Below are 22835 nucleotides of genomic sequence, written 5' to 3' on the forward strand. Positions count from 1 at the left end.
CTATTATTAGGCGGACAAACATCTTTATGAGAGTTTAACTAACTAAAAACATCTATTTAAATATTTTTAAATAGTTTGTTAATTATTTTAAGAAACATTTTTTTATGAATTATTAAATTTCAAAAATATATTAAAACAAAATTTTCTCTTTTAAAGCTTGAAAAAACCTAATTCTGCCTAATTATATGTTTGTGCTCAACATAAAATTTGTTAGAAAATAGCTAATTAAGAATTAAAATGTTTGGTTTAATTAAAAATCAAGATGTCAAAATTCGTTCACCAAAGAGTTGAGAAACCTTCTACAAAGTCTTCCCTAAGAAAATACTTTAACAAAAGAAAATTGACTTAATAACATGATAATGCTATAAAGTATGGTATCAAAACAAAATAAGAAAATAACCAAGCACTCAAATGCAAATAGACCAAAGTTAAAGGTCCTCAAATGTCAAACCAAAACAAAATAGTACACGAGAAGCTTGGTCTTGCTTCAGTACCTTCACGTCTACCACATTCCTTATTAGTTATTACACCGAAAGTAGAGTCACGAAATAACTGCATATCTCGTAATGTTTATACTCCTTTCTCGCAATGTTATTTGCTATGTCATAATAATTCATATAACTTAAAAGCACCGTAACATTTCCTATGATTTATAGAGAGGGAAACCCTGGCGCCAAATTAAAAACAAAAAACAAAAAAATCACTGCAGAATTCAAAGCTCTGCATTTCTTCTCTCAAAATTGTAATGGTAGATTTGGTAAATTAAGTGAAGATCAATGGCAGATTCACAGCCTGCGGATTCTTCAAAAATCTTCAGCCTTCGAATCGTAACGATCGATCACTACATGTCGCCTCCGATTCCTGGCGTCGATATTTGTTACAGTAGTTTTCAAGGTAACACAGAATGTACACCAAAAACGGCTTGTTGTTCTGTTAATTTCAGAGACCTAGGGTCTCTAATTTTTTGATTTGTATGTAATCTTGAAGGCGGAAAAGTGAATGAAGTTCCAGTAATTAGGGTTTATGGCTCTACACCTGCTGGTCAGAAGACTTGTTTGCATGTTCATCGGGTAAGATTTTATCACTTACTTTTCCTGTTATTAATTTGGTAACTAAGTTTTTTAATGGGCAAAATTAAGGATTTTGAATTTGACTATCGTGTAAAAGTTGAAGACTTTTGGACTGATTTTTCTTGTTACTTGTCTTCTTGGATTTTTTTTGTTTTGTTTTGTTTTGTTTTTTTATTTTATGATGACTTCGAGCTAAATTAGTTTATTGAAATTTTGTAGGCTTTTCCATATTTATATGTACCATGTTTGGATATTCCGATTAATGGCAATCGGGAAGGTATGATTTACGATAGGAATATTTTTTTTTTCTTTGTGCATTACAATAAATGTGTAAGTGATTCTTGAAGATGTTGAATTTATGCAGGAGATGCTTACACACATGCTATTTCGCTTGCTCTTGAGAAAGCATTGAAGGTTTGCTAGAGTAAATCTTGCTGTTGATGCTGTTTTTTATGTACATGGATGATACTTTTAAATGATGTGATTCATGTGAAGGTTTTTGATTTGAGTGCGCAGCTTAAAGGAAATGTGGGTTCGAAAAGACAGCATGTGCATGGCTGTAGTCTTGTGAGAGCCAAGAAGTTTTATGGTTACCATTCAGACGAGGAGTTGTTTGTCAAGATATACCTGTATCCAAGTGTTTTGTTGTGCATATTTGTGGTGTAGTTCTTTCTTTCCATAGTACTTTGGAGTTACTGTACTGAGCTCCTTGATAAATTCTAGATATTATCCACATGATGTCTCTCGTGCTGCTAACCTTCTTCTGGTAAAGTTCTGCTACCGGACGTGGATGTTAAGTTGTAGTGGGATTTTTTTGCTGATATTCATATCTGTGATCTTTTCCAGTCAGGTGCAGTTTTTGATAAAAGCTTGCAGCCTCATGAATCTCATATTCCTTTCATTCTCCAGTTTCTGGTAAATTTCATATCCATTCAATTCTTATGCTATATGTTTGGTAGGTGTGTATTCAAGTCAAGTGTATGTACACGCATATTGGTTTCATTGACAGAATTTCTTAATCTGTAATTGGTTTTGTGCTTGCAAAAGGTCCATTGTGTACTGTAAAATATCCCTTTTTTTTAAAAAAAAAATTGCCATGTCACTTAATTCCAGGTAATGTGCAAGAGTTCTTTGTGAGTTGCTAAGCTTCTCTTCCTTGTAGGTTGACTATAACTTGTATGGAATGGGTCATTTACATTTATCGAAGATGAAGTTCCGTAATCCAGTACCAGATTCTTTTACCCCAAGAAAATTTAGTAATAAACGTCAAGATGGACCAGAGATGGATGAATCAACTTGCATTTCTGCTGATTTTCAGGTCATTCTTTTGACTTTTCTGTGCACATTCTTCAGATGTTGGCGAACGTATCCCTGTAATTCACATTCTCAGACTTTTTATGTTGCTGTGAATCATTTTCATTAGGCAGATTCAAGTGGTGGTCAGTGTTTGGTTTCCCCAGTTTGGATCTCATCTACTATTCCTAGCAGTTGGATGTGGCCATTTTCCAGTGAATTCAATGTTTCATCAGACCAAGACATGCAACGTTGTAAACGTCAAAGCGTTTGTAACCTTGAGGGAGATGCCACCATTGATGGTTTGTTTGCTCCATTGTTGTGCCACTGAAACTATTTAAATTATGATTTCATTGCTAAAATCGTTGACCATTTGTATGTTAGCAGATATTCTTAATCAGCAAAGTAAAATGTATACATCCCTCTCTCAAGCACGTTCAGATGTGAAAATGGTGCAATCACTTATACCCATTTGGGAGGTTTGTTCCATATGCTGCTGTTTTATATGCAATATGTGAACTTTTATGTTGTTTCTATATTCCTTTTTAAACTTTTCCCTCTGGTGATACAGGAAGAGCATGAAAGGACTGGCATTAATGAGGTTACCATTCTGCCTGATCCAGGAAAACCACTTCCAGGGGATGTTTTGAAAACTCTGTTACATGCTCTTGAATTTGAGAGAAAACTTTCTGAATTGTGTATCAAGACAGAAGGCGATTTACCTTTGAGTGAAAGTAAAATAAATGTTTTGCCGACAGTGACTTTTACAACTGATGGAGAAAATTTGGCTGAACGTGAAAATGTCAATTCTGATAATGCCAATGAAGAATTTTTAAAGTGCTCTGCAGAACAAGACACTATTCAATCTTCAGCACAAAGTTCTGTATGTGAAGAGATGGATGCAACACCCACGGAAATGAAGGATTTGTGTTTGAAACTATCATCTGAAATAATTGGAACAGTGGATCCAAAGGTAGTTCTTATCTTCTTCCCAACTATAATTTTCTTTTCTTCAATGTTACCTGGTGTCTTTCCTATACTTACTGCAGTGTGACTTGCAAGGGTGTTTTGAAATTGAATGGCAGAGGGATCTTAAGGTTACATTGAATGCCTCTTGATTTCACTTAGGTGTTGTTTCATTCCATGTTTGTAAGTGCTGACTTGTTGTATCTATATCGGACATTGCTTTATAATCATCTCTTGTTGTCATCATTATCATGATTTATTTTTTTTAGCAAGCTCAAGTCTTATAACTGTTAAAGGAGATCGTTACTAGACAAGCATGTAGCATTACTCATAGTCATAGAAAGCTAAACTGCTACCACAATCTGAAAAACAATTTCAACAATGAAAATTTCTAGTGAGCAATTTGACTGCTAAACTCACAGAAAATAGTGTTTATATTGTGTTTTCCGAAGTAATGGACATGATCATTTCAGAACTTACTGAACAGCAAAGAATTATAACTAATGATGGAGGCGAACCAGTTCATTCTTCTGTCTTCTCATTTCATGCTGTATATGCTAGAGGGACTTAATGTATTCCCAAAACATGTTTTTCAGGTTGCAGATGAAGAAGCCTTGGGCCTTTTAAGGTGGCTTGCCACTTCCCAGGCTGCTGAAGATATAAACTCTGATGATGAACTTATTTGTGACACAATTCTGAGTCCCCTTTTACCTGCAGCGACCATTGATAAAGTTCTGGAGAAAGCTAATATAGATTATGAGAGTGAGTCTCAAAAAGAGTGTCAGGATATTCTTGATTCAATTGAGGATTTAGTTAACTTTAAGGTTTTTAAGGAGAAAGCTTCTCATTCTGTTGATCATAGTCCTCAAACTTCATTAGAGAAAAAAGTTCCCCAGTCTGATACTTTGCGCTCATCTTGTTATGGATCAGCTGGAAGTTCATTTAAGGTAGAGTCGAAAAGTGAATGTAAAGGGTATTCACAGGATCAGATATTACCGACTACTGACAGCTGCATCAGTAATAAGCAGAAAAGGAATAGGTCATTGTGGTGCTCTTTACCTTTTTCTATAAACCAAAAGGCGAATGATGACCCAGAAGTTGCCAGGTCTAAAGTTGTTGATCTTCATGTTGATGAAAGTAAAAACTATGCTGGAACAGTTATGACTGGAAATGAAGAGGCAAAATGCTCCGATGCCTTACTAAATGCAGATAAAAATGCTTGTGAAGCAAGTGTTTTGGTTGGATGTTCAGTGCGTGATATGATGAGAAGAAAACGGTCCCGCCGAACTGCTCAACATGGTGATGGATCTGTTCGAGTTAAAAATGTTCATTTGGGAGGAGAACAGGATGAATCCAATATTCTCTTTCCAAAACAATTGGATTTACATATACTACCTAATGATGAGAATGATAAAAGAGTTTATGGACCTCTGGACTTTAGGCCATCAGTTAACAACCAACAAACAGAGTTTTTGGAGACATGTGCCCCTAAAGCCATACCCCCTGCATCCAGCAGTGCTAGCTCAATGCAAGTTGTTACAAATCCTCTCTCAGCGGACACAAGGAGAGAAGAATTGCAATGCACTTTCACTCCCACGAAGCAAGATGCTGTGGTTTCTATGGTTGACTGTGAAATTAACAAAGGCAAAGAGTTTGATTTTGGAGGTGTAACCTCTATAGAACCCATAACCTCTACTGTCAGTTCCAAGTTTGATTCCTTACCTGATAATTACTTGTCTAAGCATATACTTTTGGCTGATAAGAGATTAGAGAGAACTGAAGCTGCTGGTTCAAACTGCTCACCAGCTTTGCCTATTGATCATGATATGTTTGCAAGAGATAGTTATAAGCCCAAATATGTTCATCAAGGCAGAAGTTCCTTGCAGAATTTATATGACATACCAACTACGCATCTCATTGGCATGGGAATGTCAGTTGACACTGGTCTGCAGAGTGAGAACTGTGCTGCAAACCAGGAAGGAGATTCTGGTCTATCTATACTTGGAAGCTCAGCGCCCGAGGCTTTCAAAATGGGAGGAGAAACCATAGACCTACTTGGGATGACCTTTTGCAAGAAGCCCCCCACTGCAGAATGGAAAGATGGAGCATCTGAAAATGTTTCATTTTCACCTGCTCCATCATTTCTTCCCTCTTCTGCAAATGTGGAAAACAAAGACAGGACATCAGGTTGCATTTTCAATTTCCTTGGTAGTACATTTAGCTTCTCTCTCTCTCTTTTTCACATACAAAAAATTTGTACATGTGGTCTAGTTTAAAAGTGATCCATTAGTTATGGCTAGTACTGAAAGGGGATTTTAAGCAAGCTTAGCATTCTATTAAGTTTGTGCTTTTGGTTGTTTTGACATTTCTTGTTTTTTGCATGCTGTCTTATTAGTGTCTGTCGGAAATTATTGCTGATCAACCTTTTTTCTATTCATGGGAGTGCTTTAGGTGAACATCTCCCTTTTTTTGATGGAGATTATCATGATAAGAAAGGAGTGGAAATCAAGTCCTCTTCAAACATTGATTTCAATGCTCAACAAGAAGCTATCATTGGTGTCCCAACTCACTATCTTAACGATGGTTCGGTCTTGTACCTTTTGACACATGTGTTTTCACCCCCCTCTGTAGATAGTGTCCACAGATGGTTATTGTGTGATGATAAAGGTATGATCTAGAATTTGCTAATGAACATGTCAGATAATTTTAATTACTTGAATAGTTTTCTTCTCAAACTTTTAGTTATGAATTTCCAGATGCTTTGAGAGAACTCAATGCAGTGTCAGCAGAGCCTTTACTTATGAAAGGTAGATTTAAATGCTTTTCATGGGCCCAGAAAAAATAAAATAAAATTCTAACTGAGGACTCTACTGTTTTTTCCAGGATCTTCTGAGATTGGTTCACAAAGCTCGTCACCCATTCATTGCGATAAGGTTTTAACTGAACCAACTCCTGTGGCTCATTTGATGCCTATCTTGGATCAAGCACCACAAGCAACAAATATAAATGATAATGCAGAATCTCACCTTTCTAGTGATGAGGCTCAAAGAAAATTGCAGAGTGAAGGAAATATCATGAAACTCAATCCATGCACCAATTGCCCCATGGATATCTCTCAAATTTCAGGCCCAGATAGGACATCAAGGCTCACTCCACTTAGTCAAATTGGGTTTCGGGATTCTGCCAGTGTTGGTGCCGGGCAACAGCTGACGTCATTAAGTATAGAGGTATTGATACCAATACATGTATGGTTTTACCACATTGGTGTTTTTCTTGTTTCTATAAGTGTTCAAATTTCCTTCCACCTATATGACCTTGGGCATACAAGTTGGCTTGAAACTTTCCCAATATGGTGAAAAGCTGTATCATGCAATCTAGTGTTTTGGCTAAAAATGTACCTTGTGATTGGAGTGAAACATTCCTTACAGGTTCAAGCAGAATCTAGAGGAGATCTCCGACCAAATCCTCGGTTTGATGCCATCAATGTCGTGGTTCTTGCGTTTCAGAATGATGGTGACTCTGCTGTTGAAGTTCATGTGCTTTTATGTAGTAAAAGTGAATCTTGCCAAAGGTATGAATTTCAATCTCATACTTAAATTTACTCTGCCCATTTTGTTTTCCTCATATTTGTTAAGTTGCGTATTTTCTATCTCTAATATTCTTGATGGTTTTTTGAAGTGCATGATTAGTAGAAAAGCAGTGGTTCACATCACATGCTCTAGTATTGTTTGAGTTTCAGAGTTGTGAAAAATGAAGATTGAAATCTTCTGATTGGTGAAAAAAAGAAAGAAAGCGTAGACTATTCTAATTTGTTTTGCTTCATTTGTCTTTTTTGCAAATTGATGGTATGTTCAAGGTTTTAAGTTGGTACCAATTGTGAATTACCGCAATTCTAGAGCCTGATCTTTTTTTTCAACTACATCACCAACACTCTGTATCCTTATATTTCTATTTTTCCACAAATCTTCTGCACAAGAGTATTTATCACCTTTTTGTACTTGTCTTCTTGTATTTGCAGGAGTTATGATGGAACATCTGGGTGTAGTGTGCTTGTTTTCTCTGAGGAGAAGCGCTTGTTTAGTCATTTTATGGCGATTATTGTTTCATTTGATCCAGATATTTTAATGGGTTGGGATGTACAAGGTGGTTCTCTTGGTTTTTTGGCTGAGAGGGCTGCACATCTTGGTATAGGCCTACTTAATAATATCTCTCGGACACCATCGGAAGCCAACATAGATGTTGGAGAAAGAGAAAATTCAGGAAAGGTAATACTAGATACTATGCTTAAAGAGTCATTAATTACTGATTCTGCCCTTGTAGAAGATACAGTAATTGAGGATGAATGGGGCCGAACTCATGCCAGTGGTGTCCATGTCGGTGGTAGAGTTGTCCTCAATGTATGGCGACTGATGCGTGGTGAAGTAAAGCTTAACATGTATACTGTTGAAGCTGTTGGTGAAGCTCTTTTGAGGCGAAAAATACCATCAATTCCTTACAAAGTGTTGACAAAATGGTTTGCAAGTGGTCCTGGACGAGCCAGATATAGATGCATTGAATATACGATAGATAGAGCAAAATTGAACCTTGAGATAATGAATCAACTCGACATGGTACATTTATAAGGACTCATTGTTTGCATGTGTGATTGTTCTATCATTTGCCATCTTTGTGAACTTTGTGAGTGCTTTTGCAGATAAATCGAACATCAGAACTTGCTCGTGTATTTGGCATTGACTTCTTTTCTGTTCTTTCTCGAGGTTCACAGTATCGTGTTGAATCTATGTTTCTGAGATTGGCACATACACAAAACTATCTTGCCATTTCTCCCGGGAATCAACAGGTTATTGCTTAATTGACAAGACCTTCTACCATATGTTGCTAACAAGGTTCTATCTACTTGCTGTTATGCATTTACAGAAGTTTTGGCACTTTGATTTTGTAGAATTCTGTGGAAGGTTTGCCAAAACGTTTTCTGTGTTGCTTTTCTTATTATTATGCCGCTTATCGAGTTATTGCCTGTCTTTAAGTTTCAAGTTTGAAAACTTGGCCTGTTTGTTCTGCTGCTAGATTCTGGCAAATTCTTCTAGCTGCTTTCCATTGATGTGACTCCACACTTCTGCACTATGTAATTTTTGTAGTCAAACATCAATGGAAGTTGCAAAATATGATATCTTTATATGTTCACAAACTTACTGGTTGAAGCGTAATTACAATGTTTTTTATCCAGTTTACTCTGAACCTGAGGACCTGATCAAACTATGTTGCTAGCTACCTTTGAGATTCCTAATCACATATATGTCGAGGATCTTGATTTTCTGTTTTGTGGATTTTAAAACATCGAATAATGTTTTCTTCTTTTCTTCCTTGTTGGCCCATACTAGTGTTTTGCGTTGTTGGATGCTATGCTTGCCTAAATGTTTACTGTAACTTTGGTTATATATAGGTGGCTTCTCAACCTGCAATGGAGTGTTTACCTCTGGTGATGGAGCCAGAATCTGGTTTTTATGCAGATCCAGTTGTTGTCTTGGATTTTCAGTCTATTTATCCATCGATGATAATCGCATACAACCTTTGCTTTTGTACGTGTCTTGGAAATGTTGCACCTTCAAAGGCAAATACACTGGGGGTTAGTTCATTTTCAACAGATCCAAGTGTTTTGCGAGATTTGAAAGATAAAATACTGCTTACTCCAAATGGCACTATGTATGTGCCTTCAGAGGTAATTCATTGAATTATTTCTTATGTAAATTTTGAATTTACTTGCTGGGAATATTCAGTATTTCTGCATATCCCTAACTGGCTTTGGTTCTTGTGGGCTTTTTTATAGCCACACAAGGTCTCTGAAAGTTGTCATGTGGTTGTGCTGCAGCCTTAAGTTTAACTACAGTTGGAGGAATTATTATTCATGTATTGTATGTAGAAAGATTTAACATCTAATTAGTGGAGATTTGGACTGCTTCACTGTGTAGTTTAAATATGACTCTTCTATGAGTTTTAGTGACAGAAGATTTTGTTTGACCGTTCACATAGAACACAAGTGGGATTATATTTTGTTTTATCCCCTTTTTTTTCTACATTTGATGCTCTGAGATAAATCTTGCCCTTTTCTTTCAAATGCTTTTTGTAAATGATGTGCATTTTTTTCCATAAACAAAATAAGTGAAGAGAAAGAAGAAAGAATAATTTGTCTCTCATCCATGCCATTCACAGACTCGAAAAGGTGTTCTGCCCCGTTTATTAGAGGAAATATTGTCAACTCGAATAATGCTGAAACAAGCAATGAAGAAGTTGGCTCCCTCACAACAAGTTCTTCACAGGGTATGGCTGTACTGAAATAATTTCTAGTCAGTTGATCAATCTGCTCTTAGGTACAGGCTAAAAATAATAAAATGAACAACTTCTTGACTTGCATGGCTTTTCTAATTCTTGTTTGAAATGGTTTAAAATTCCCTGAATTCTGGAGTTTTTGCAAATAACATCACACTGAAGGTAACTGTAAGGTGTAACATTTTGAAGGACACAAGTGACAGGCATCATTTTGTGCTCTTTCTCTATATGTACTTTTAACTTTTTTCTCCCTTCAACATCTGTCTTATTTTATCTGTCAGATTAAAATGCTCTTGGTGAATAAATCCTTTTCCAATGGATCTATAATAAATTACATGGAATTTCTTACTGCATGATTTTGTTCGCGATCCTTCTTGAATAAATAAACATGAGTTGTTTCATCAGTTGTAATGTAATTGATTTTATGTGATTATGCTTGGATATGATCTTTAATACACTAATTTTTGGTTCTTTCAGATATTTAATGCAAGACAGCTTGCTTTGAAGCTGATCGCAAATGTAACCTATGGCTATACAGCTGCTGGATTTAGTGGTCGCATGCCTTGTGCAGAGCTTGCTGACAGTATTGTTCAGTGTGGCCGAAGCACACTGGAAAAGGCTATTTCTTTGGTAAATGCAAATGAAAAGTGGAAGGCTAAAGTGATATATGGTGATACTGATAGGTATGTGATATCTAGGAGTTAAAAGCATGTGATACAAACTCAAATAAGTTTTACAATGTTCTTCTTTCAAAATGTTAGGTTAACTTTTTGATGTTCGGCTTGGATGACATTTTACATTAAAAAAGACATGGTCATAAAGTGTTAGATTAGAAAGACTACCGAAGTTGATTTTTTTTTTCCAATTCCACCAATTGAAAAGTAATTTATTTTATTTGGAATTTTATTCACAAAATCCGATCACAAGTTGAGGTGTTTGGAAGGTCATATGCTGTTTGCTGGCATTCTTTTCAGCATCTGTGGAAAGACATGTTTGGTTGATATACTCAGAAACACATGCACACACATTCTTCTCAGCGAGTTTACTGACTAGTGCTGTGAAAATGTCTTCTCAAGGAATAAATTTTGCTCAATGCCTAGCAAGCTTGAGGTTTAGTTCTCTTCGTCCAGTGTCTCTTACATGTATGAGGTTTGGTTTATGCAGCATGTTTGTCCTCCTCAAGGGACGCAGTGTCAAAGAATCTTTTCAAATTGGACGTGAAATAGCATCAGCTGTAACTGCAATTAACCCAGATCCAGTTACTCTCAAATTGGAGAAAGTCTATCATCCATGCTTCCTCCTTACTAAGAAACGCTATGTTGGTTACAGTTATGAGAGTGCTGATCAGATTGAACCTATGTTTGATGCTAAAGGTATTGAGACAGTTCGCAGAGATACTTGTGGTGCTGTTGCCAAGATAATGGAGCAGTCGCTGAGAATCTTTTTTGAACATGAAGACATCTCTGAGGTGGAAATTGATATGTTCTTTTGCCCCCTTTTTAATCAATGTGATTAAAATGCTGAAAATCTACTTTCAAACTATTGATTTCATAAATAGGTTTGTTGGAAATAATAGTGAATGGTTTGTTCATCATTCAAGATGAAAAAATGAAGGCTTTAGTTACCAGATGACATGGCCAGTTGTGGAACTATATATCAATGAGGACTCCCTCGATGTTTGTTCTGGCTAGAGTTTCTCTTATGAAGTTTTATGGATTTTCCATCTATGCTTTTTGAGGGAAAGTTTTCCATGTCCTTCTGCAGGTTAAAACATATTTGCAGCGTCAATGGACACGGATTCTATCTGGAAGAGTGTCTCTTCAAGATTTTGTTTTTGCAAAGGAAGTTCGGTTGGGTACCTACAGTACAAGGGCTTCTTCAGCACTCCCACCAGCAGCAATTGTAGCTACAAAAGCAATGAGAGCTGATCCCCGGGCAGAGCCATGCTATGCAGAGCGAGTGCCTTATGTTGTGATCCACGGGGAGCCAGGCGCTCGACTAGTGGATATGGTTGTTGATCCATTGGACCTCTTGGCCATTGATTCCCCTTTCAGATTAAATGATGTATATTACATCACCAAGCAGATAATCCCAGCTTTGCAGCGGGTTTTTGGACTTCTTGGTGCTGACTTAAACCAGTGGTTTTCAGAGATGCCCCGACCAGCCCGGGAAGCTTTTGCTAAGCGCCCTTCATATGCTCCAAATCCTCAAAGAACCAGAATAGACTATTATTATCTTTCAAAACACTGTGTCCTGTGTGGTGAGCTGGTCCAAGCATCAGCACATATATGCAACAAGTGTTCACAGAGGGAAATTGCTGCTGCAACAGCTGTGATTGGAAGGACTTCCAAATTGGAGAAGGAGATGCAACACCTTGCTGCTGTAAGAATTTCAGTCATTCTCTCATGAATTCTATTTGATATTTGGATTATAGGAGTCAACACTTGTGATGTATCGACTTCCATGATTTGACATATTTCAAGTTACCTAGTTAACTCAGTCAGCCTCTCTGTTTGTTCATCTTTCTATTCTAGCCTTCTCATAACTTCGGTGCTTATTGGATTAAAGTATGGGGTTGCAACAATTTAAACCGAGTTCACATTGGATTCAAAGAGTGTTGATTATCTTGCAGATATGTCGACATTGTGGAGGTGGGGACTGGCTTTTGGAGAGCGGGATCAAGTGTACCTCACTCGCATGCTCAGTGTTCTACGAGAGGCGTAAAGTTCAGAGAGAACTACAGGGTCTCTCTGCTGTTGCTGGAGATGAAGGTTTCTACCCTAAGTGTATGGTTGAATGGTTTTGATGCATGTTTCTCGTACATGTATTGCTTGAACACAGGAGGAAGGCCCTTTTATGTTTCCCATGTCTTCTATCTACACGTTAAAGCTGGTGGAGTTGATCTCTTTTGACCAAACATTCCTCAATTGAATCCTTCATGTCCATTACTTAAGTTTCAGAGAGAATTCAGCATATTTTCTGTTAGTAAATTATGATAATGACTTGAGAGAGGAAGGAGACATTAATATTGGAGAGAGAAGTAGTAAAACTCTAAAGGTATTGATTCAACCTCATGACTAGTGCTGGTTATTCTAAGTGTTTTTTTTAATGTTGAATTTTATTTTGTTTAAAATGAATTTTTCTTTTATGTTTTTAGATTTTTTTTGATTTGCAGATGTTAAAAATAATTTTTAAAAAATAAAATTATTTTGATGTATTTCTAAATTAAAAACACTTAGAAACGTTACTATTATTATAATTTCAAATACACTCTTAATAATTTAACCGGCTATCATAATTGAGATTAAAAATAAATACAAACTATAAAAATAACTTGAAAATTAATAAAAATTATATAAGAGTGTTAAACAAATATAAATGATTGTGAAAATAAAAAATGCAAGTTTCCTTCTAAAATTGAATATATTGTTACAATCAATCCTGAAAAAAAAAAAACAAAATAGCATGCTTTGAGGATGCATTGTTGTTAAAAAAAATCAAAAAAAAAAAAACTGCCCCCGAATCCTTTTAAGCACATTAAATTTCTCATCTGAGAAAAAAGAAATACTGGCTTATCAATTTTTTATCATAGTGTTTGTATTTATTTATTTTTCTTGAGAATTATAATTTATTTTTCTCAATTTCTACTTACCTGTTTAGGCCCATGAGCACTTAGGACACAACAAAACCCAAAAGGGTTTAAGACCTAAACTAAAGGGTTTATGACTCAAGAAGGATTTGCTCTCTCGTCTTCTTCATCTCCTCTCTCGGTTCCAATGAAGGTTTTTGCTACCTTCTAACCTCTCTTCTCTCTCCCTAGAAATGGCACAGACACCAATCTCTCTCCTTCTCTTAAGACGCCTGACTCTCTCATCCCAAAACCCTAAATCCCCACTCTCTCTCCTCCTCTTTAACAACTTTTACCTTAAACCCTACTCAACCACCACAACTGATAACCCCTCCACTGAGCAACCAAAACCCAGCCCTCTCTCAGCTCGATTAAGCTTTGTCTTTGATCAAATTGATTCCATTGAACGTGAGCGTGCTGAAAAACACCAAACCCTCCAAAAAATCCGTGCTTGGCGCCAATCCAAAGACCCCCCACAGCAAGAACAGCAAGAGCAAAACCCAGAAACCATTACTACCCGAAACCCAGAACTTGTTTGGTCTCAAAACCCAGAAACGATTCTCTCTCAAAATGAAAATTTGGAATCTGGGCTAAGTGATGATGGTGATTCTAGCGTTGATCTTGAAGAGTCTGATCTGATAGAGTTGAAGAGGAAGGAAGTGGAGTTGGTGCATCCATGGCCAGAGTGGATAGAGTTGATGGAGAGATTGGTGCAACAGAATTATTTTGATCATAGAAGGAAAGTTGCGGACAATATGGTAGAAAGTTTGGGACTTGATGTTTCTGGGGTTGGGTATGATTGTGATGGTGATGGTGTTGGCATTGATTTTAATGATTACAAAACTGTACAGACTGCTTGTCTTAATTTTGGCAAAGACCGGTTTGATATCTTCAGGTTTGTGGAATTTCTGTTCTTGTTTTAAAGTTGGTTACTTGATTGCGGAAATTGAATGAAAATCGTTGTTTACCTTACTTCTTTCTCTGTCTGTTGAAATGCATGCGAGTTTTTCTTGGAAGTGTTTTTATGAGGGTTATAGGATATTTGATTGTAAATGCAATTTGGTGGTACAGTACAGATTGACTAATTTGTTAGAAGCTTTGAGGTCAGTATGGTCTCTGCTTCTCTTTGCTAAATTCCTTGCCACAATTATTTTATCAAAGAACGAATGAGAGAAAATGGTTGGAATTGGTTTTGTGGACTGTAAAATACAACCTGTAGGATCTTCTAATATATGCACTGTACCATATTTACTAAACTAAGCTTTTTGGCTTGCTGTTTCAATCTCTCTGTTTTCTCAAAGTGAAATAGTACTGAGTGTAACATTGTATTCCTGAATCTGAGAGGTGTAGCAACGAATTTATTTTATTTTTTAATATATTTAGCATGCTTATTACGGAAATAAAATGATTAGAGGATTGATTATGAGGATTTCAAGACTTCACTGACTACTTGTCTTAATTTCGCTAAAGATCAGTTTCATATCATGAGTTTGGTGGGTAGAGTTCATATTCTTGTTCTAAAAGTTTCTAACTTGGTTGCTTGAATGAAAGAGCATTTTTTGGTTTAGTTTTTTCTGTGTCTGGTAATGTATACGATTTTTTTGGTTAAAAGTGTAATGGGATATGGAATACATCTAAATGCAATTTGGTGGGATTACACAAATATGAGTGAGTAGATGTTTTTGTGGTTTGATGTGGTTTCAGATTTTCATGTTTAAGTTTTCCAATGCTGTTTTCAAAATGCATAAGCTTTTTTAGCTTGAGGCTGTGTTGAATTCTGCCAGAATTTTTGCTCATTCAACCATGGAATCAGGCTTTGTAGGTTTGGGTTCTGTGGTGAATTCAACTGTATTAACGTTCATCAAATTATGAATGGAAGAAGTGGCTGTGGCTGCATTGAGCTCTGTGAACTATACAATCTAATATAGTCACAGTTCAATCTTTGCTGAACTAAGCTTTTGGCTATATGTTCAATTCTGTGTTTTCCAAGTGTAAACAGTGTCCTACATCCTAGATGTATGAAACAACAGAAGTTTTAAATTTGTATTTTATTTTGTGATGCCTATCATTAAAATACATGTTTTAAGTGCAAGATTTTTAATCTAGGCTTATATTCTTCATGTTTTACAAGTAATTCTATTCTAGTTATGGTCACTTTGCTTGACTTGTGACGAGAAAGAATTGATTTCAGGTCATTGTCGAGACAGGATATTCAAATTTTGGTAGGCTATGGATGCCCAAGCGTGGACAAGAAGGTTGTCTTCTCTTCAAAGCTTTTGAGGAAGCATGTCCACCTTGATGAAGGGGATGTAAGTGATACTTTCTTAGACTTCTTAGTTACCTATTCCTACTTTAAAATAGTGATATATAATCTCTTGTGGCTCTTTTTTGAATCACATCTTGTGACATGCTCTTATAATTTTGCCTTCCTGGAATCTCATCTGTCAATACAATTGTTTGCAGGGGCTTCATAGTATATGTGCCCCTGTTTTTTGGATGTGGCACATCCTCTACCTGTTAAACTTGGAAGTGAATATGTAAACTGTTCTTTTCATATGCTTTCATATTATTGTCTTTGAAGAGGATAATGTTCTTCCTAAACATGTTATAAGCTGGACGGGGTGTTCAAGTTAAAGATAGTTGTTGTGCCAGAAAGTCCAATATGCATTTGCACTTCGATAAATTTATGATTGCTCAGCAATGGCTATTTTAAAGACAACTGCCTTTGTTTTTCAGGTCTGTAGTAACTGCAGTCTGAGGAGCTCATGTGAAAGAGGATATCTAGTAACTAATAAAGAGGATGAGGCACGGACTATTGACCTTATGAGGGTTCTTTTAGCTCATGGTTTTGAATCAATAAATGGATCGGTAACCAATAAGTCTCTTCTGAAACAAAAATCCGTTAGAACTGTTGTTCGTAAGTTACTTCATGAGGTTGTAAAGTTGGGTGCAGTTCCAATAGATCCAAATCTCCCCCCTCCAGTGATTAAAAGGCCTCCACCAAAAGTGAAGCAACCTCCTCCTCCTCCCAGGAAACGAGTTGGACGTGATGACATTGAGATGAAAAGGGGGGATTGGCTGTGTCCCAAGTATGTTCCTCTTTATGAGTTTATGACTTCCTCATGTGCAGTTGTATATTTTTTTGTTCTTAATGTGAGACTGCCGGATGCCTAATCTAGGGGTGCGCTGAGGCATTTTCTGAAACTTCTGAAAAATTATCATACTCTTTTTCTCTGCTGCTCTCTAGTTAATCCTATGAATGTTTTGTCCTTTTTTGGCTCAATCTATGGTTCAACCTAGGTAATCTTATGTGCATCCTTGGAATATCTGTAGTTACATGGGGTACTCTTGCCAGGAAGATCTTAAATGCAATTGTCATGACAAGTTCAAGAGTTTTAAGAACAGAATTAGCTAGTTGTTTCAACTACAAAGACAAGTTGTAAATTGTGTTTTAAAACCAGCATTATCTAATTTTTTCAACTATACAATTATTGTCATAGTCTAAGTGCTTTATTGCTAAGAATGCTGCCTATATTTTCTCAGGTGTGACTTCATGAATTTTGCCAAGAATGCAGTGTGCTTACAATGTGATGCAAAGCGGCCCAAGAGACAGTTGCTTCCAGGGGAATGGGAATGCCCAGAGTAAGTCTTCCATTGCAAATCATTAGTGTATTTCCCCACTTTACTGTCTTTGTTGCCACATATTTCCAAATCATGTGGTGGTTATAAGTCTCTGCTTATTCTGTATCATTTCTATACTAGAAAACAATGCAGCTTCTTTGTAAAATTTTCTGTGTTGTGCAGTTTGTTGGTAAAATTTTGAAGTGTTTTTCTCTTCGCTATGGCAGGTGTAACTTCTTAAATTATAGGAGAAACATGGCATGTTTCCATTGTGATTGCAAGCGTCCACCTGATGCATTTATGGAAAATAAAATGGAAGAAAGGCAATATGGTAGCAGAACAAGGTCGGAGAAGATTGTCAGCCGCCAAGAAGTTTCAAATGCCTGGAATTTTGACTTTGATGACAATGAATCAGATGGGGCAGATGTTGCTGCTTTTGAGCATGCAGATTCTGCATCAATGGTTGAAGACTCGCCTCTGGAGAGTCAAGCTAAGGAAGGAGATTTTGGACGGAATGCAGACGCTTTAAATGGAACCAGAAGGATTTCAAGGGTCCATGAAAGAGAATATTCTGATCCTGGGCATGACGGATTTGGAAGGGGGTTTGATGATTTTGATGATGAAGATGATATTAACAGTTATGAAATAGATACCCAAAATAATAAACCTGCATGGAAGACTTCTCAAAACAATTTTTCTGATCAAGGGATTTCTGAATTGGAAGGCGATGGAGGTTCTGATGACAATTTGGGCAGCCGGCTCATGACAAATCCTTCTGTTAAGCCATCAAAGCCCAGGAGTCAAAGAGCAACTTTCTCTGGCTCTGATGGGAACGAACTGGGTATTGATTCAGATGAAGAGCGCTCAGTTCATCCGAAATGGAAATCCAGTCATGTTGCTGATGTTAGACACAAAAATAGAGGTAGAGGTCCAACGGGCCCTTCCAAGGGATTAAGTTTTGGGTCAGACGAAGAACTTGAGCTTGATTCTGATGTGGATGATGATTTTGGTTCCCGCCAGAGGAAACAGAGAACAAAGGGTTCTGGTAGAAGAAATGAGAGAAATTCTGATTGGGAAGATGCTTCCATTTCTGGTTCAGAATCCGATGGCAATGATCGGCGTTCCTGGAGAAATAAGTCAGGAGGTAACAAAACTGGATTTGGTAGAAGAGATAGCAATTTTAGGGATTGTGATAATGACTTTGTGAGAGACAATGAGATGAGAACGAATGGTAAGATGGGTGATAGAAGAAAGTCTTGGGGTGATAATTTTGATAGATCATCACCTGGTCCCCATGGTAAAAATAGAGGATTTCAAGGCAATGACCGTTCTGGGTGGAAAATGAATGATGCAGGTGGTGACAGAAGAAAGTCTTGGAGTAATGATTTCGATAGATCATCACCAGGTCCTCATGGTAAAAATAGAGGATTTCGAGGCAATGACCATTCTGGGTGGAAAATGGATGATGCAGGTGGTGACAGAAGAAAGTCTTGGAGTGATGATTTTGATAGATCATCACCAGGTCCTCATGGTGGTAAAAACAGAGGATTTCGAGGCAATGACCGTTCTAGGTGGAAAATGGATGATGCAGGTGGTGACAGAAGAAAGTCTTGGAGTGATGATTTCGATAGATCATCACCAGGTCCTCATGGTAAAAGCAGAGGATTTCGAAGCAATGACCGTTCTGGGTGGAAAATGGATAATGCAGGTGGTGATTCACGGAATTTTAATGGACCAAAACGAGAAGGATTTAGAAAACAGCAAGGAGGAAGGTCGCAAGAATACAACATGGACAAGGATCCTGGTGAATTTAGAAATAGCCGACGTGTTATTGAGAGGTAAATTTGAGCTACAAATGACAAGCATGTACCGTTTCAGAACATGATTAGTATTGCTGCTAATAGCTCGCAGCTGTGAAATCAAGTTGTCATGTTGACTTTACCTGGGAAGGCTGTGATCGGAAAGCAGAGATGAAAAATGCAAAAATCTTCAAATGTGCTAGTGCTGCTTTCTTTTGTATACGCCGACTGCCACTAGTTGCTCCACCCTCAAGAATAATGCCATATTTGCTGCTTTACCCTGTAAGTGAGATTTGGTGGGTCACCTGTTTTTTTATATTTTTCATCGTACTGTTGTCAAATTTGAGATTGAGTGTCGGTAATAGAAGGAAAGAAAAGGAAACCAATGACCTGCTTTGGTCTTTACATCCTAGCATATGATTCTTTTTATTTTTTTATTTTTTATCTCATAGTTGCATATACTACTAATTTCTATATTGTTTTATTTGCTTGATAACAAGAAATTGCATCTCGATATTCATGTAAAGTGTCAACTCAAAAAAATAACACAGGTTGTTTACTTATTTTTTTAAAAGAACAACAAAAATGATGTTTCGGAGTAAGGCCTTGCTTGGGTTTGGTCGGATCATTCAAATTTAACCATAAACCTTCAATCTAGTTTAAAAACAAGCCCACAACTTAATCGCTGGTGGTATAATTCTTTGCTGGTATGTTTATGGAGGAAGTCGAGATTTAGGCGGGTTTGGTATTGTGATTAAAAAATATTGTTACTTCTAAATTTTTTTTTATGTTTTTGAATTATTTTAATATATTGATGTTAAAAATAAATTTTAAAAAATAAAAATAAAAATATTATTTTAATTATTTTCAAACAAAAAAACATTTTAAAAAATAATCGAAACAATATCAAACACTATTTAAGCTTACTCCAGAGAGGTATAATTGCATTCAAATTCGTAACATTATGAATCTGAAAATTTTAATCTATCAATAAGTTTCTTGAAAGCACAAATATATTCCAACATGTTAGAAGAAACAAATTGTGATCCTCAATAATCTTTTTTATTAGAATAATGGTTTTCTAAATAAAAACTTAGAACTATACAAAATGTAAATCTCAATCGAAAAACAAAAAAACCATCCTGTTATAATTATGACCAGGCAATAAAAAAAATAAAACAATGTTTAATTTCAAAAAATTATATTAAAAATTAATTAAAAAAATATGCAAAATTATATTAAAAAAAGATATCCATATTAGATTTAGATAATAAAAAAAGAAATTATAAACTAATTGACAATATTACCCTAAGAATATCAAATTTTCTTTGAAAAGAAAGACAGTTTTATAAATTTTATTGTAATAATCCTAATTAGAAAGCATTTTATTATATAATAAAGTAAATAAACAAAAAAAATTAAAAAATTTGATAGTCCAAACACATTGGGTCTTGGAAGCCTAGGCTAGCGTGCTAGGCTTTCATAAATAAAAACTCACATGTCTAGGCTTGGTAAAATCAAGTCGAGATGCCAAAAAAAAATAAAAAAATTATAAACCAAGAGAGCAACATGTCATTTGTCTAGCTAGATAATGCCTCGTCACAAATTAATTAGGATCATAGTAGCATACTTTGAGTAGATGAGCATTAAATCATATGAAATTTTTATTTTACATATAATATGCATGTCTCATGAGTATTATTTGCCCTATCAATTAGTTTGTACATGGAAATGCTCAAGTAGATTTTTATTCCTCCATAGAATTAACTCCTACAAACACTATAATATTGTGTTGCCAATTTGCCATCTTTCAAGGACTTAGAATTTAGAAGAACATGGCAAAACCAGTGCCAAATCTCATTAAAAATTTCCCAGAAGATCAACTGCATTATTTGTTTACGAAAATATTAACTGCTTCAGATATCAAGTATGGCTTAATACTCATGGGACAAGCTTCAAAGGACCATCTACAGGGCTTTAAAGATCAAAGAGTTAAGACCATGCTACATACACCAGCTTTATCCCAACCTGTGTTCTTCAAGTCCTGTGATAGGATGATGTCACTGTGCCAGGGTGGTTGGGGTGTGATTGTTAGAGGTAATGGCTTTGTTGCTGGCGATATAATTAATTGCTGGTTTGCTTATGATGAAGAAAGCAGAGTCCTAAACTTGATCGTGGAAAGGGTACGTTCCTCTGCAAATTCTCATCATTTACGTATAACACATCACTTCTAAATTGCCAGTACTAATCCTCATTCATCGTGTTCTGTAGGCTGCCAATGAGAGTGCTGGACCGGCTGCCCAGCAAGCTGAGGCTGGTGGAGATGCCGGACAAGCAGCCGGGGCGGGTGGAAATGGGAAAGGTGGTCAGCAGTGATGTCCCTGAGCTTGCAGAAAATTAGTGAATGATATTGCATTGATTATTTTAGTTTATGTCCTTCTACTAAGGCTTGCTGATGTCTTGCACGCCACTCCCAGATAATAAGGAGCGCTTGTTGCTGCTAGAAACCCGATTCTGATCGAAAACATAGCACTTAGTGATAATTTATGGTTTTTGTAGAAAATTAATTTAGATTCAGTCGGATTTGATTGGAACTTTGGTAGGGTAGACTTTCTGGGGCCTGCTTGCAATCTTTATAGGAATATTTCCAGTATATTGTTTTTACTTTACAGATTTCATTAGTGACTTTAATATTTTTAAATCCATCCAAATCGAATGCTTGGATGGTATGATAATTATAATTATATTATAAATAATACTAAAAGATTACGGTTTGATGATGGAGCTTCATTCTCAACGTTTTCTTTTTAGGTTTTAGGTTTTTTTGTTTCAATTGAATCTTTTTAATGTCTAAATAGATGAAATTTAGCTTGAAATTATGGTAAACATCCTAACTTGAAAGAAAATAGAAAGAGAAGTTTGTTTGAAAACAATAAAAGAGAAAATCATCAGTTTGGTTACTCTTCAATAATAAAATTCATTGTTTTTCGTATTAACAAATTTTATTTGAAGAAAAAAATTTGATGATAATAATTTTTTCTTTCAATATAAAAATTTGATGATAATAATTTTTTCTTTCAATATTTCTAAAAAGAAAGTCGGCTTTTATTTTGATTTTTTTCCTTATTGATTTTGGTTTTTAAATTATTTTGAGGTTGATTCATAAAGGGTTTTATGATGTTTTAATGTGAGAATGAATTAAAAATTTATTGTTTTTTAAAAAATATCTTTTCTTATTTTTTATCCATCACCATAATGATTGAAATTTAAGCTGTAGCCAAGAATACACATATTATTTGTTATATTTTTTAAACAAAAATAAAGGGCAAATAATAGATTATCTATCTCTTTACAAAAAAAAATCAAGATCATGTGTGGAGCTAGGTTAGAAGGCTCATGTGCATGAGGTTTTTTTAAAACTAAAAGATGGTGAGCTGAATAATAAATTTTAAATACACATCAAGAAAGCATTAAAAAAAAACATATTCAAGCACATAAAATGAGAAAAAACAACTTTAAATGATGCGTATGAAAAGAAAAAAAGTATAGTGATCTAATTGAAAAATTTTAAACTTGAGGGACCAAAATCTAAAAAGGGCAAAAATATTAACAATTTTTTTGTAAGGGCATGAACAATAAATCTTAAAGAGTAAAACTACAAGCTCTCTTAGTTTTTTTTGTGTTAATTTTGTATGCACTATCTAATTTCTATTAGAGCTCCATCAACCTAGGCACAAGATTAAACCACTAAAAATTAATCTAGTATTTCACAACTCACAAATTAATTGTGATCATGGTAGCATACCTTGAGTAGATGAGTATTAAATCATAAGAATTTTATTTTTTTATTTTATTTTTTTTACATATATTATGCATGACTCATGAGTTTTATTTTCCGTATCAATTAGTTTGTACATGGAAATGCTCAAGTAGGTTTTTATTCCCCCATAGAATTAACTCCTACAAACACTACAATATATATCGTGTTGCCAGTTTGCCATCCTTCAAAGACTTGGAATTTAGAAGAACATGGCAAAGCCAGTGCCAAATCTCATTAAAAATTACCCAGAAGGTCAGCTGCATCATTTGTTTACGAAAATATTAACTGCTTCAGATATCAAGTATGGCTTA

The 22835-nt window shown here is 35.7% G+C and overlaps 2 protein-coding genes across 5 annotated transcripts; both read left to right on the plus strand.

Annotated features, from left to right (window-relative positions):
• The first annotated feature begins 674 nt into the window (after positions 1–674).
• LOC133669236 (DNA polymerase zeta catalytic subunit) lies at positions 675–12725 on the plus strand. 4 transcript variants are annotated; one of them, XM_062089292.1, is made up of 24 exons: positions 675–894; positions 988–1070; positions 1290–1347; positions 1435–1484; positions 1587–1699; positions 1794–1836; positions 1917–1985; positions 2233–2388; positions 2494–2665; positions 2748–2842; positions 2935–3336; positions 3926–5516; positions 5781–5996; positions 6086–6136; positions 6213–6556; positions 6758–6900; positions 7348–7939; positions 8023–8169; positions 8773–9048; positions 9540–9647; positions 10134–10339; positions 10821–11124; positions 11421–12038; positions 12289–12725. In XM_062089292.1, the coding sequence occupies exons 1-24, from the start codon at positions 777–779 to the stop codon at positions 12460–12462; spliced, it is 6129 nt and encodes a 2042-aa protein (XP_061945276.1). In that variant the 5' UTR covers positions 675–776; the 3' UTR covers positions 12463–12725. The 4 variants fall into 4 exon arrangements, with proteins under 4 accessions (XP_061945276.1, XP_061945277.1, XP_061945278.1 ...); XM_062089293.1 differs by having other exon boundaries at positions 2751–2842; XM_062089294.1 differs by lacking the exon at positions 9540–9647.
• A 629-nt stretch (positions 12726–13354) lies between these two features.
• Positions 13355–19119, plus strand: LOC133669238 (uncharacterized). Its single transcript, XM_062089296.1, has 5 exons — positions 13355–14179; positions 15476–15593; positions 16021–16373; positions 16828–16926; positions 17133–19119. Exons 1-5 carry the CDS (start codon positions 13479–13481, stop codon positions 18745–18747), a joined length of 2886 nt encoding a protein of 961 aa, XP_061945280.1. The 5' UTR covers positions 13355–13478; the 3' UTR covers positions 18748–19119.
• The last annotated feature ends 3716 nt before the right edge of the window (positions 19120–22835 follow it).

This window comes from Populus nigra, chromosome 12 (assembly GCF_951802175.1).
Source record: "Populus nigra chromosome 12, ddPopNigr1.1, whole genome shotgun sequence".
NCBI classification, from domain to species: domain Eukaryota; kingdom Viridiplantae; phylum Streptophyta; class Magnoliopsida; order Malpighiales; family Salicaceae; genus Populus; species Populus nigra.